General features: G+C 40.3%; 1 protein-coding gene across 2 annotated transcripts in view; it reads left to right on the top strand.

Moving 5' to 3' along the window:
* The first annotated feature begins 1,465 nt into the window (after positions 1-1,465).
* Positions 1,466-16,133, top strand: part of RICTOR (RPTOR independent companion of MTOR complex 2) — a 97,019-nt gene continuing 82,351 nt past the window's right edge. For both annotated transcript variants that reach the window (XR_012627178.1, XM_074856690.1), the window contains exons 1-2: positions 1,466-1,944; positions 2,106-2,153. Coding sequence is in view for 1 of the 2 variants with exons in the window: in XM_074856690.1 (XP_074712791.1) it covers positions 1,896-1,944; positions 2,106-2,153 (97 nt within the window). In the remaining variant the exon portion in view is untranslated. The remainder of the gene's footprint in view (positions 1,945-2,105; positions 2,154-16,133) is intronic.

The raw sequence follows: 16,133 nt of genomic DNA, 5'->3' as shown, positions 1-16,133 counted from the left end.
CTGTAAGGGAAGAAGTAAGTGCTGTATGGCAGTAGCATTCAGCAGGAGGGTCCAAAGCATTTTACATGCAGATTTCAAGTTCAAATCCAGTCCAGAAGTTTAATAGCGGCCCAACGCTTAGTGGTGCTTCACAGCTTACGTGAAATGAATTAGTCCCAGGAGAATTTTTAGTAAACAGGATGTAATATTACTACCACAAGCAGCAGCTAATTTGGCATTTTCAGGAAGTCAATGGTTCCCCTGGACATGAAATTTCAAAGGGCAGCCCTGAGGTATATTGGTGAAACTAAGGAGGTTTGACAGGCTTTGGTCCTGTGTTATGGATGGATATTTTATTGTTTAGACTCTTTTGAGAAACTGGGGTTCCTCGAGAATCTTCATATTAGCTTCATATTCAATAACCAAAATCAAAACAGGAAAGTTGTTGAAATGATATTTTAAGTTAAAGATATTTGACATAATCCTATTAAAACACGATTCTTACATGTGTCATGTACTGATATGCCAGAAAGTTTTTCTACCATGATTTTACAAATAATTGTATTTAATCTCCTAAATCAGTATTAGTGTTTTAGAAGCACACCAATCATTCAGTGTAAAAACTAACTTAAAATTTTTGAGATGAAATTTAATAAAATCAGATTTTTGTGAGTAATGCAGGATCTGAGCTGAAAGACCTCAACAGAGAGAAAACTGAGTGGAAAATGATTGGTTACAAAGCTGGAAAACAACTACCTGAGCTTGTGAAGCTATTTTTATATGGGTGGTTACTTCTCACTTCGATTATTATTTGCTGGTTTTGTTCCTGAGAATTTGGGATGTCTGGGTGCAAGAACTTGCCTTGTCTACGGCTGTAGTGTCAGGACACAATGCAAGGTGTTATCTGCTTATTTAAACTTTTGCCTAAAAAGGACAAAAGAACGTACATATATTGTTTCTTGTAGTGGAACTTTCTTTTAAAGTTTTTAATATATCGACATATTTGGTAAGTTTAACAAATATCAAGATAAAAAACAGATCAACACTTGAGACTGCAGAGACACCCACTGCGTATAAATCCAGAAGGTAATGAAAAAGCTTTTTTTCCTGGTTTTAATTACTTCACATATTAAAAAGCAGAATGCAGAAAACATCCGGTGTACAAAGCCAATGGTCATACCGTATCCACGTGAATTACCATCTCATCACAAGGCAAGTGCAGCTTGAAAAAGGAAAACTACGCAGGCAAGCCTCATAAAAACCAAACCACTTCACAGACCAAAACCTTCAGATGTGGTGACAGAGCAGTTATGTAGGAAGCCAGTTCCCAGCGGGGCAAGCTCTTCAGGAAAAGGAGGCATTTCGCCACGTTTTGTGGCGCAGCGAGGAAGCCCCCTCAGATGCCCCTTTCGCTCCCGCCACCCTCCTTTCCCCTCAACTTTGCCCTCTCGGGGCTGAGCTGCCCAAGGAGAAGCCCCGCAGCGAACCCCAGCGGCGGACGCGGCCCCTGGGCCCGCCCTGCTCTGAGGAGACCAGTGCTTCTCCCCCAGCCACGCTTCCAGCGGCTCCAGCGCCCAGCCCGCCGTCCCGGGCCGCTGGGAGCGGGACCCGGGCGTGCGCCCAGACAGGCGGACCCTCCGCCGCCGCCCCGGGCGGGGTGAGGAGCGGCAGCCCTCCCTCACTCGCCCTCAAGTACTTAAGCCCCCTCCTCAGAGCCACCGGGAGGAAGGCCACGGCCAGGCAACGACCGCTGCGCCTCCTCTCGCCACGCCTCAGCCGCCCTCGCTCTCCTCCCGCCGGCGGCGCGGTGACAAGGCGGAGGGAGGGGAGGGGTGCCGTCCGTGGCGGCAGCTCCGCGGGCTTCTCCTCGCGAGAGCGGGCGAGGTTTCCGGTGTTGTGACTGCGGGGCCGTAAACATGGCGGTGAGTCTCCGCGCCCGCTCGTTGAGGCACCTCCGCATCCGAGGTAAGGGGCCCCGGGCAGGCCGCGGCGGCAGGCTGTCCCCCCGCCGCCTCTCGCGCCACGCCGGTGCCCAGCCGCCGCCTCCGTGCCTTTCCTCGCTTTCTCCTTCTGCGGCTCCTCCCTCCCCGCCAGCCTAACGCGCTTCTCTTCCCCCGTCCCCGCAGGTCGGAACGACAGCGGCGAGGAGAACGTCCCCCTCGATCTCAGCCGAGGTACGGGCCGGGGGCCGGCGGGGCGGGGGTCGCCGCCTGGCCCCTCGCTGCGCACCCGCGGCGGAGGCGGGGGGAGAGGCGCCGGCGGCGAACGGCCTGGTGGTGCTCCGGGGCGGCCGCGGGGGCTCAGTGGGCGGTGAGAGGGAGGCGAAGAGGGAGCGGGGTGCTGGTGCCCGCCGCCGGTGGGCTGCCCGGCGCCCTGTAGTGAGCGGAGCTGCCCGTAGGTGGAAGCCTCTCCTCAGCCCCCGCCGGCTGCGGGGCGGCTCGGACACCGCGGTGCCGTGCCCGGGCGCCAGGGCTGGCCTCGGCAGCCACAGGCGAGGGGAGACCCTGCGAGTGGGCAGGGGTTCCTCGGCCGCTTCTGGGGCTGTCTGCGCAGGAGGTCGTGGCTTGTCGACGGGGCTGTTGACAGTGTCCGGCCCGCGGCGGGGCTGGCCGCGCAGCGCCCATCGGCCTCCCCGCCGGGGCTTCCTCCGGCCGGGGCTCCGCTCGGCGGGTCGGGCCTTGCGCCCCTGGGGGAGCACCTCGGCGGTGGCGGGTGGTCCTGCCTCCATCCCTCGCCCTGCGGATATCCCTGCCTGTCCTAGGCCGGCTGGCCACCGTGTTTCCAGTGAGCCTCTTGCTGTAGACCAGAAAGCACTTACCTCCCATTTACTTGTTAAATTGGTCCAAACATCCTCCACTGCTCTCAGATGTATGGGGGACGGGGGAGGGTGGGGGGGTATCAAGAGGAAGGAAGCAACAGTAGCATCTGCTGCACGCTAATTTTGCCTCAGACAAATGCGAACTCGTTCACTACACAAACGTGTAGTTTGCCTTGCCTTGCTGGGGTTCCAAGGTGAGGGTTAGAGTCTCCCAAAGAGCCAGATAAAACACAGAAAACAAACTGGACTACTAGAAGCATGATCTTCCCTGGGGCATAGGATCTCAGTCCGGGAGAGAAAATAAAATTGATGCTTGTAGTATAACTGTTTGGCTTCAGGTGATCCAGGACTGCTGCTATCCTGAATGGATTCATTTTATTAGGAAGTAGGCAGGGAAATGACAGAATCATTGAGAGAAAAGTGGACTGTGACATGTAGAGAAAGTACAAATATTAGCAGCATCAGTAAAGTTTTCAGCTTAGTAAGAGGCTGCATCAACAATTTCACCTCTACTTCTTTTTTCTCCCAGTATGATCTGCGTTTAGAATTTTTTATTTAGTAGTTTTACCATGGGTTGGAAGTTATCTCTGTGTATACGTGTCATATTTATAAGTGTATTCTAGTTCCTGGAAAATGCTCTGAGTTTTTTTCAGTTTAAAGAAACAGGCTTTTATGTCTCCTCCCACCCTATCTCCAAATGGACATGATTGCTTTAGTGAGGAGCTGTCTTTAAAAATAAAACAAGTCAACAAAATATGGGACAAAGGCCTTAACAGGTCAAACACATGACACCATTATTACTGTAATCAGTGTTATCTGTTTATGAAATTTACATAATCAGGATTTTAATGAATTGTTTTAGTAACTTTTTTATGTTGTATAGCATCCTGAAGTCTTTTGATGTGAAAGAACAACACACAAAATTTAAATGCTGGAGTGGTTATTTTTAGATGTGGTCTGTTTGAAATCTTTTACTCAGTATTTGACAGGTGACTATCCTTATGATATTGATTTTTGCCGCAAGGTGTTTCCAGCCACCTACTGATTCCGTGAGATCTGTAGTAGTAGCAGTATCACTACTAAACATGTATTGTATTGTAAAAGAAGCTCTCAGGTAAGATGCAAAATAAATTTTTAATTCAGTGAAAAAAAGGTGGTTTACACTGTGACTGTATATAGCCCATGTTTAAAAAAAAAAAAAGAAATCATTGTTCTGGTGATTGCAGTTGAATAAGGAGCCGCTTTAAATTTAGCTGTGAACCCCTTACCAAAAAAGTGAGGCTTTTGGGTTTTTGTCAGAGAAACTACAGCTGACTGATCAGTTATCATATAGCTTATTCATGGTAGGTATTAAGTTTAAAGAGGAAACAAAAGTAAAAAGCCTCAGCAAGACATTAACTAAGCTAGATGATAACTTGATTCCCCCCACATTGAACACAACGAATGTGTGTTTTTCCAGCTGTTCAATAGTTATATAAGCAATTAGTTTAAATATTTTAAATTGTTACCCTAATTCTGTACTAATAATACACGTTTTGATTCGTTGTGTTGAGCAGATCACATAGTTTTCCACAGGGCTCACGTTTTCAGTAACTTAAAAGAATATTCAGATGTCTTTTGTTTCCCCAGACAGCTGAACTTTGTGTTGATTAATGTGAAATATCTGATTTGGGCAAAGTAGAAAATTGCCATAAACAGTGCCTCAGTCATATGCTTCTAGTTACAGTGGCCTCTTTATTACAAACATGTGAAATTGTATTGATATTGCCTTGTTTTAAACAGGTTCCTGTTAGTGATGGCTGGATGAACGTGATTTAGCGTATAAATCAGACGTTCACTGGTCCATACCTGTGGACTATGTACTAACACTGACTTGCCATGCAAGAGGCCAGTGTATTTCAGAACTTATACTAGGTGCGGGGAAGGTGCTAACCCTGTTTGTGCTCCTTTGGGTCCTTCTTCCTCACTTTTGTGCAGTAAGGCTCAGAGTGCTTTGCTGCTCGGAGGGCTGATCTGCCTTTCTCTGTGTGCTTTTTGATTGCTCTTTTCCCTGCTGCTGTAATTTGACGGTTGCCCATGTCTCCCCAGAACACACCATGTTGTTCTTTTGTCTATTTTTACCATGGCTGGTAGAGTAGGGTTTCTGGAGCTTCTTGGTGTTCTGCCTTTCTAAAAATAATATATAATAATGCTTATGAAAGGCATTTTGTATGATGGTGCCACTGTGTGTGTGTGTGTGAACTCTCTATGTACAGGATTAGCCTGGTTAAAGTCTGTGACTTGCTGTTTCTGGGGGTTTTTTTGGTTGTTTTTTCTTTTAAACTTATGGGGCACTCAGCCCTGGCTGTACCCCATCTTTTAAGAGGATTCTGATAAATCTTATTTTGGGACAGTAATTTTCTTAAAATCAGTTTGCTCAATGGATGATCAACTCTTGGAAAATTGTCCCCAGCACAAATATAGTTGGGCATAATGTTGGTATAGTAAGAAAAAACTGTTCAGGTACAGGTTAGACTTACTGCTTTTGTCTACTTTAGGTCATATGTCATGTCTTCTGTTGATTACAAAATTGCAATTAATAATAGGGATTCAGAGTACTCAGGTTTTGGCCTTGTGTTATATTAACTGCTCCACATAGAACAGAAAAAGAAAAGGAGGAGAGACTTGTCACTGGTGCAACTCCCATTGCAGTCATCTGGAAGGAATTAGCAAAGGGATGAGGCAGATTGGTTTAATTAGACTACTGAAATCAAGCTCATAACTTCTTAAGGCCAGAAAGGACAGTTGGAGCTATCAACCAAGTTAGTGCGTTTGGCAGGAATTATTGCATTGAGTCTGGTCATGGTTGTGTCTGTAACCACGATGTAAGTATTGTATGCTTTTAGCATAATTCATCTTCGTTTCTCACTGCTTTACAGGTATTCCAAGCTGAATTATAGAAGCTTATGTACCTCCCAAAGCTCTGTACACTGTAAAAGGCTTGTGTAATCCACGCTTTGTTTGCTGTTAAATTCTTTGCTCATGTCTGTAACTGAATCACCTTATCCTGTTGGGTGACCAACACTTCTTCCTTTGTTGGAGTTTCAGCTGTTGCCTTTGGGTTGTAAAGGCCTAAGTAGTTTAGAACTTGCCTAGTTGAGAACCGTGTCTCAGAGTGCCTTATCTGCAGTCAGGTTCCTTTCAAATGTCCTTCCTTCAAGGAATTCCCATTTAACTTGGATTCTTTGAGCCTCCAATAGGTATTAGGAACTCTTCAGAGCTTGTTTGCTTGCTGAAACTTTGGAGAGATACAGGGGTGCCAACTGCTGATGGTCAAGTGCTGTTCATATCTGTATATCTTCGTTTCCTCCTCTTTGAGGGTAACAGTCTTCACTTACTGATACTGTACTCTTTAATTAACTGAAATGTACCTATCTCCAACATCAGTACTTTCATTTATTATTCATAAACGTGCATTACAAGATGCTACTTTGATTTAGCAGCTTTTCTTGTACAGCCAATTCTGTTTTGTAAATGTTGAGTCTTCTAGCTACAGCATGAGGCAGATACAAATAAAGTAGCTGAGAAAACTGTGTTTTTTTCCCTGAGAGTGAGTTTTACAAAATTGGCTAGTGTTACCTGAAAAAATACCCTTTTCCTTTTTTACCTCCATTGTCTATAATTTCCTTCTATCGTGTAAGTAAAAATAAAAGATACAGAAGTTCCATTTAAGTTCATGAGACCTGAATTGTATTACTTTTCTTACTGTGCTTACATCGCTTTAAACCATGTCGTATTTGATTCCATGTGTCCACATGGCAAATTGTCATGCATTGCATGTGGGACAAACATCTCGGGATGCTATTTGCAGTTACAGCCCACAAAAATGTCGGACATTTTTAAGAGTTATTTGCGGGATAGTCAAAGAAGGCTGGATGAATTTTGTTTCCAAATTCAGGTTGAGATTTGATGACCACTCTGCTTCCAGCATCCTTCATCAGTTTAGAAGAAGCAGGGAGGGACATTGCACACCTGTCTGATACTGAGAAGTCAAGTAGCGGGGGAGGGAAGAAACCCTTTTGGAGTGCTTGCAGCAAGGCAGTAGGAAGCCAGTGCAGAGATGGTACCTGGGTGGCTCAGAGGCACTTCTTCCACACTAATGGTGACTGTTATGGAAAGCCTTTTAAGTTCTCTGTGTACTCTTGCAATATATGGTCTGGCTTGAAAATATGGAGAAGCGGGCCTCCACCACACTGTAGAAACAGTATTTTCAAAATAACCAAATAAACAAAATGTGTGGGCACCTTTCGCCTGCTCTTTGCAGTATGCCATCATTGTAATGGGTAACTATAGCAGGATGCGTGTGTTAGAGCGGATCACACAGAGCAGTAGCTGGTTTTTTGCTCCCTTGTTTGTGAATCTGTAACAGAAGCTGTAATAGAAGCAAGAAGGTAATTAGTAACATCTTTTTTCAGTTCTGAGATATAAAGGTGCAACTTGAAAAACAGCTGGAGAGAGATCTTACTTGTCTTGCTGTCTGAGAAATTTTCTGCTGTGTTATTCTTGTATATTGTGTTTCTTTTTATGTAGGGAGACCAAAGGGGAAGTGATCAATGATGGTGACCTGCTAACTTTTTGGGCAGCATGTAACCTTTTGGTAGGTTTTAAAAGTGAGAGAGTTAGAGGTACTAAGTATATGCACTCCAAAATTAAGGCATACACTTAGCTTTCATGTCTTCACTTGTGCTTGAGTTGACTGTTGTTTTGGAATTGTATAGTGCACTGACCTGGTTAGATTAATAATACTTGTGTATCCTTGGCTTTGCTTCCTAAGATCTTACTGCTTTTACAATGTCAAGACTTCTCAGAACTACTAAAATGGTGTGTGCTTACAATATTTTCACTTTCTATTTCTTGAAAACAGGAACAACATGAAGGAAAAATCTTAACAAAAGGCAACTTTAAAATGTCATGGCTTGCTTAGCATTAAGGTACCTCTAGGAGCTGGGCGCTACCATGTCTTTCAAGATCTGCATTCACACCTGTCTTTAAAGTTTTTGTGTGCAGCATCTCTAAATTTGTTTTTGTGGATGGGTTTTTTGTTTTTGCCACTATGGTTCAGATTGATCAACAAATGTCAGTGCTCTTCTTCTGAAGGGCAGAAAATAAAATGATTGCTCTAATATCTTGCGGGTTCTATTTATATTTGATAAAAGAGATTGTTCTGTGATCTGGATTGATATAAATAGCTGCTTAGGTCTTTTAGCAATACTGTGTTTCCACAACATTATAGTATTCTGCTTTTTCTGCCCGTCCTGTCATTTGAATCTCAAACTGTCAAAGTACCAAAATCCTTAGCTTCTGCCTTCTTGATACAATTGTTTTAGTCTTTGTCAGAAATATTCTTTAGGGTTTTTTCCCTACCTCCTCTCCATGCCACTCTCATTTGAGATTAATGCAGTGCTTAGTTTCAGGTGTTTTTTTTGGTCAGAGCCTATCCAGTGTAGGTGCTGTGTAAAGAAACACACCCCAATCTTAATTACAGTAAATAAGGAAGCTATGTCAAGGATAGCCTTCATAGAAAGAAATACATCACTTATTTGCCCATTCTCATGACCTTCATGCATACTTTACCAATTACTTAGCAATCTCTGAAGTTTTCCCCTAATAACAGAAGAGACACTCAACATCAGGTAGAGTTTTTCTTTTTAAAGTGGGAAGAAGTGAAATAGTCAGTTACAGTGAAATACAGCTGTTTTCCAACTGTTTCTATCCATACAAACCCAAACACTGCAGAAAAGAACAATGTTCAAGAGCATTATGGGTGTCTTGAGAATTGATGCTGTCTAGTTTGTGGGAATGTACTGAAAAAATCGGATTGGCTTTTTATCTTTCATACTGATTGAGACTCCTGCTTGAGACTTTTTTAAAATAATAAATGACACAAGTAGTCTACCTTAAAACCAGATAGCTTCTTACAACTAAGACATAACCATGTGACCTGAGGCTTTGATAACTGTGCAAAAGATTAGATAAAATAAGAGGTTTGCTTTTCATTGGAAGTGTTTTTAACTATGCAAGTAGGCAGATGCGTATACCATAATGCAGGTGAATTTGCATGCTGAGCAGCACTCCTGTGATGAGTTCTGATACAGGAGGGAAGGTGCCATAACACTGCTACACAGATGCTGGTATTTGACAGCTTATTTGAACTGGAGCACTTGTGACTTTCACAATAAAATGAATTTTGTTTTATTCTAATTTTAAAATCTGTAGTATTAGTATACTTGTGTATACTCCGGAAGTGATTTTTTTCATTTGCCAACCATCTGTTGTGGTGATGGAAAACTTGGGTAGAATGCATCAGGAAAAAAGTAGGAGTTAGCAAAACTTTAGAGCATGATTAGTGAAGAGTGTATTCACCAAATCCTCGCATCTGGTGAAGAGGAGGAATGATGGTAAAGGTGCATAAGTGAGAAAGTAAGAAAATGGAGTAAAAAACCCAACACAACTCAATAAAAAAAAAAAAAAACTAAAGAACAAAACCCCCTGCTTACAGTTGTTGTTCTTCCTTAGTTATGTGACTGAATTTTACTGTTAGCACATACCTGAAATCTCTGTAGGACTCATGTTCCTAGGCTTCTGTTAATACTCATCAGTGTAGCGAGATGCATCTTGATGACAGCCTGAATGGGTTTGGATAACTGAATATTATGAGGAAGTCTCTTCTCCTGAATTCTACCTGAACAGCAATATCCCAGGAATCAACTTTGTTCATTAATAAATTAGTCTGAGTGATAGAGCCTTTATGATAGTTTTCATAAAAGGGGAGACTTTGTTTCTAAATCTGCTGGGTTTGTTCTTTATTAGCTAGACTTCTCTAAGCTCATTTTAGTCCAGGTGTTACTTATTGCTACAGTTTTGGCTACATCTGATTATTTATTTAAATAGCTGCTCCTGGAACATTCCAGATAGCTACTTTTAAAAATTTTTATTGTGCAGAAATTGAATATACTTAATAGTCTGAGATATAAAATGAAAAGCACAAAGACTTTGAATTCCCTTTCAATTGGAGAAACGGATAGTTAACAAAATTTCATGCTGTTTATCAGTGAAACTCTGTGAGTCCAAAGACCAGAAGAATGGTAAAGATCAGCAAGGACAGTTACTCACTTGTATTTGAAATGGATACTGTCAGTTAGCACTTGCTTGACTAAAGTGAAAGGTACATGTCTATACTTTGTTTGCTTAAATTTTATTTGTTGTGAAATGAACTACAGCTATTCGTTTAAGACTACAGAATGATTAGTATGAGATACTTGTGTGATACTTGGGCTAAGGTATTTAAAGCAAAACAATGTGGCCTTGATTTACAGAAAAATATATAATAATTATAAAAGAGTAACAAAGAGTAATTTCATTAATCTCTTCATGTAAAGCTGTATGGGGGATTTTGTTTTTTTTTCAGCTGCATAAAAGATTGGTTTCCTCTATTGAAGTGTACACAGACTATAAATAAAAAATATATATTTAAAAAAATAATTACTTCATAAAAGTGGAGGCCTACCAAGAACAGCTGTTGCCTGAAAAATTACTGTTTTTTAAAAAAATTATTAAATCTGTAAGTAATCTTTTTCCTTTGTTACCTTCTGAGCATTAGTGAAGTCAGAATGCAGCTTTAGCAACCTCATATCTGGAGAATTTAGAATGTGTTCATCTTCTTTATGCAAGCCATATGTGATTCTCATGGGTAGACTTACTAGGGTTTTTTCATGAAATACAAAAAAAGAAATGGAAAAAAATGTTGCTGTTTCCATAAATGTGATGTTTCCAACTCCATTTTTTAGGTTAGTCTGTTACTTCAGTGGGATAGACTTTTTTGTAAGTTGAAATTGACCAATGAATTAGGTGGCTTCTGTGTTTAAAGAATTGTACTTACATCTTGATGTGGAGTTTGTAAACATGATGCTTCCTGTCCCTTCTCTGAAAATTACCTTTTCACCAGAAAAAGTAAAAAATCTTGAACAGTTACAGCTATGGACAGATGAGACCTGTCCTGTCCCTAGTACGAGGGACTAGAGTTTCCAAGCATTATCAGTTTGTGCACTATTTTGAAGTCTTCTGGTTACAGTGTTTTAAGAGAGGTAGTTACCACATTGCACATTTGCCACAGTTTGAAGGTTTCGTGCTGCAGTTAGTGCTGTTTGTGAATTACCTTTGGTTTCTAGTTGTGTACCTTTATTAATGCTTGAATTTGAGGATGTCACTACTTTTGCTCTTCCCATGTCTTGACAAATTGCCCTTCATGTCTTCATTGGTAGACCTGGCAATCCTCATCTGCTAGTGTTGCTAGGCTATTTCGTCTTATGTGACACCGTATGTAACAGGGTATTTCTTGGGACAGTGGCTACCTCCTGACAGCTTGGAGTTTATCAATAAGGGCCATTTAGCTGGAAAACATTTACATTTTTGGGTTCTTGAACAAGCTAAAATGATGCAAAGATGAATCAGAATGTTAATCGGGAAAATATTCTTGGATGTGATCATATGTCACAAATTTTCTTCTAATGCCAGTGATATTTCTATTAACTTGCTTGTCAGTTTGATAATATTCAGAGATACATGATCAAAAGTCTTTTGAGTAGTTTGAAGGGAATTTGCCTGATAGACTCAAGAAATGGTATTTACATGGTTGTGAACCAGTCACAGTGTACCTTTTTGTTAAAGCAACTAAATATTGACTGTCCTGAATTTTTTGTTTCTAGAATTTGTGGCAGAAAAGAAGATGGGTTGGAGGAATTGAAGATAATTTTCTAAATTACAATTAGAGGAAACTAATTTTCACCATTCAAATTCATAGTTGATGTTATGGGAAGTATTGATTTGATTTGTGTAACAACATAACCACTGTTGTGAATCTGGGAAAGGCTTATCCTCCAGTCTCTTGACCATAAGAACAGCTGTACTGTGTCACTCCAGCCTTGTGTCCTATCTTTGACAGTAGCTGATAATAGATGCAGAGGAGAGAGAACAACAGGGCAAACAAATGTATAGCCATGCTGCTGTGGAGTGTTCCCCAGCTTCCAGCATTTTGTGCCTCTGTTTTCTGTTACGTCTTTTTTTCTTTCCCTGTTAAACATCTGAACTTCTGAAAGTTTTAGAGCAAGCTTTTCTAGAGTTTAGCTGTGTGTTCTCAAATTGTTAGGAGACTACAATCTCAGCTTGGTTTTTTTCATCATGGTGTGCAGTAGTTATAGTTGTGTATCTAATATTGTAGAAAGATGGCACTGTGTTTTTCATGGGGGAAGGAGGGATGATAATTATGTAATACACAAAGACTCTATATACCAAGAATGATTGCTAAGATGCTTGGCATTAACATCACGTTTTCCTGAGAGTTGAGGACCTAACTGTAAATTTAAATGGAGGACTAAATCAAATATTTGTTCTCTATGAATAGGCAAGTTATTTAAAGAACAGCAGTTTTTTTTAAAAAAAAAAAAAAAAAAACAAAACCAAACTGCCTTAGTACCTTATGTAGTCCTAACTTTAATATTTTCATAACTGGTCTTTGAGGAAAGTCATGCAGGACTGTAGTCTGTGTACTGCTATAAAGCATTTAAGGGATAGTCTGTTTATCAAAAGCCACATGTAATTAATTTTCAAATTAGCATTGTAGCTATGCTTTGGAATGGCCCTTCAGTTTTTTTCTTTCTGTGTTCAAAGTTTGTGTTTAAGTTTGTCTTGAGCAATCCAAAATAGTTAATGTGGCCAATCTTCAGCTTTGTTCTGTGCTTCTGTTTAAGTAGTAATACTGTAGCTTTGAGAAGCTGTTAACATTTCAACTATAAAACCTGTTTTCCGAAGTTTTAGCAGTAAAACAATGTCTACAAATTGGACATACAAGATCACACACTGGGGATAATTAACATAATTTGAAGGATGAGGATGTAAGGATGGCTTTTCTGTACAGATGACCTCATTGTCTTGGTTAGAAATAATATTATAAGACAGCAATTTAGAAGGTGGTTCATTTTTGAACTGCTGTCACTGCTTCAAGCTGACTGCAACAGCAGAATGTGTATTTCCTGCCGCCTTTATCCATACTTAGGATTATTTTAAAAATTACTTTCCTGTTTACTTACAGAAGGATGTATGTGCATGTCTAGATGTACAAAGCTAAATATGAAGGATTAGCCTCCTAACTGTAATCCTGATACAGGACTCTTCTTATCTGAGGTTCTAGTGATTTCTGGATTCCAGCTTGGATATGCTGTCTTTTCCACTGCTTTCTAGTTAATAGACATTTCTATAAATGTGAAAGTTAATTTCTACCTGATTAATATAGGAAGAACAGTCCTTGTACTTTCTTTGCTGACTGCCATAAAAGACAGGAGGTGTGCTTTTTTCTGTATTACTGTGTCACTTTCATCTATTCATAGCTTTCTTAAGCAGCAAGAGTGAAAATAATCGGAGTTCTTAGCTTTTGTTTTCTTTCTGTTTTCGTGAACGTGAGTTACTGGAACTTCTTTGTTGTAATCAGAACAAAGTGCTTTATGTATGGCTCACCTATGGAAACTACGGGAATCAAATCTCTAGGTACGTTCTGCAGAAATCACAGGTTTTGGTCACCTGTACTTTTCAAGGGGATGCTCTCAATTGTTAAGATTAGTTATACATTGTGGGTTTTTTAATCTAAAATTCATGAGAATTATTTGGCAAAACTAGTACAGCACACTGTAGCAGTGCAAAGTATTTTGCACCATACTAATTCAAGTGTGATAATATAATTTTAACAGTGATCATAGAGGATGTCTATCTGTACATTTCTCAACATGAAAGTAACTACCTAAACTTGATAGTACAGACAATTATTTCTATGTTTTTACCTTATAAATTGAGACTTCAGTCTAAATCTATATTACTGTGTTTTTGAAAATCATAGGCTGAATGTAAACTGTTCATGCCCTAATTTTTTTTTAGTTTGGCAAAGTGGAGTTGATGTATCAATATAAATAATTCAGGAGTGATCTCTGTCATGCAGTTTGCTTTTTTAAATGTAGCTTTCTGTTCTTCCATTGTTCTGAGAATCTGGTTGTTTTTCTTCTGTGCAGTTTCTGCATTTTGAATTAGATGTAAATTAAGAATACTTCATGTTATGAGAGATTACATAATTGTCCTGATTTTATTTTTCAGCAAGTTGATAATGGCAGGATATGCCTTCTCATTGGTGTTTCATTTCATTATGAAAGGTGTTGATAAAAAGTGTTTTAGCAGACTGATTACCTCTCATCTAGGCTTACGTAGACACCTTTAAGTAACTGATTTCTAATGTTTCATTGCTTTTAGTAACTGATAACTCATGACTATTTCAGTGGAAGTGGAGAACAGTGCATTAATGTTTCTAGTTGGTGTGTGTTTCACTCAACTTCCTTAGTTTTGGCAGCATGAAGTTTAACAAGCCACTAAGAGCAGCTTTGCAATATAAAGTTGCATAGCACTTAGACTTTGAAAATCTATAATAAATGAGGTGTATGTTAAGTTCACCAGGATCATCTGTTTATATTGTGATTCTTCAGTAACAGGAAGATATCTCTTGTGTTATTAGTCAATGATGAAATGCTTAACTAGTGAAGTACAGCTTCCTTTTTTAAGAGAAGTCTTAAGGCATGTTTAGTCTCTTCTTTCAATTTCTGGCACTATGATTCTAGTAGGTGTGATAGCAACTCCTAGTGCAGTCTCTCACTTGAGAGTTTACTTACTGCGTGTATATTAATTACTGTGTACAGCTGCTGTCCTAGCATCTACAAAGTAATGCATATAAAATATACACTCCTCAGTTTAACTCATTATGCCTGACTCGAGTTACTGAATTATTTGTGTGCTAAAGCCTACTATTCTTTTTGCTTTTCATTCACATGTGCATAACAGAATAGCGAACTGGCATGCTGCTAGAGTACTGAATGTGGTCAAACAATGCTGCTAAATCTGTCAGGGGAAAGGCGTTGTCACTTGTGTTAATATAGCTATTGCTGGTCCTGTTTCATCCCTGCATTAGATGGAGTGCTAGCTGTTTGTGTAGCTGGAGCGCTGTGGTGTTCTTTCTCTCTGGAGAATAGGATCTGTCAGAATGCATCATGATTCTCACTGGGGAAAAACAATGTCACAGTCCTGAAGGGGTGAAAGAATGAGTCAAGCCTTAAAAGATCATGAGTGTTTAAAAAACCAAACAACACCACAACTTTGAAGATTTTTAATATACATGCATCTGTGAATTATGTTAAGAATTAGAGAACAGCAGATTTCTTCAGGCCAGTGTTTTAAAATCACCAATTTCACTCTGTGCTAAAGATTATCTTTATATGTACTGGATGTTACTCAGTGCAAACAGTTTTGGGTGAGAAACTGTGTTTGGTCTAACAGAAGTACACACAACAAAGATATCTGCTACTTCAAAGTGCTTGCTGTCCAAAAAAAGGAAGACAGATACAGAGAAAATGAGACAGTAATGATCAGCGAGCTAAGCTGTTGTTGCAGAACACAAGTGTGCTGGCTTGAAATTTTTGTATATATCAAGAAGTTTTTAAATTAGATTTGGGGCAAAGTGGCTTTGTGTACATTAATTGGGACAATTTGCCAAGTGTAAAAGTGCAGGTAAAAGAAAGATAGTCAGACTTTTTTCTAATGGTCGCTTCTGGAAAGGGTATGCCCTGCTTCTGCCACTCTACCTGTGAATGGCTCAGTGGCACAGCCACTTTTGTGTGGATTTTTGTAGCCACAAAAAGCTAACATAGCCGAAAGAATGAAAAGTATTCTGCTGAGTTAGCAGAATTTTTTTAATGTGAAGTCAGTGGGTGCCAGAGGAGTGTGAAAGATAGTGTGTATCATATAGTGAGAAAGGGTAGAGGGAAGGAAAGGAAGAGAAGGGGTTGTGCATCTTTTGGCAGAAGGAAGCTGTAAGATCAGCACAGTCATTTTGCACAGCTCCACCCTCAGAAGCACCATGGGAAAGAACATGAAGATATTTGGCTGTCGCTATGGGCCTGCTCGAGATCAAAGAATCTTTTATGTTGGAAAAGACCCTTAAGATCAAGACCAACTGTAAACCTAACACTACCAAGTCCACTACTAAACCATGTCCCTATGTGCCACATCTGCATATCTCTTTAAATACCTCCAGTGATGGTGACTCAACCACTTCCCTGGGTAGCCCTTCCAATGCTTGACAACCCTTTTGGTGAAGAAATTATTCTGAGTATGAGTCAACATCTCAGTAATAAATGAGGTAAGTCAGGAAAGAACAGACTTTTGAGGGGTCTTAAAATCATAACAAGTGGCTTCTCTTCTTTGCTTTTTT

Source organism: Strix uralensis, chromosome Z (assembly GCF_047716275.1).
Source record: "Strix uralensis isolate ZFMK-TIS-50842 chromosome Z, bStrUra1, whole genome shotgun sequence".
NCBI lineage: Eukaryota > Metazoa > Chordata > Aves > Strigiformes > Strigidae > Strix > Strix uralensis.
This window is presented reverse-complemented; position numbering and strand designations above follow the sequence as displayed.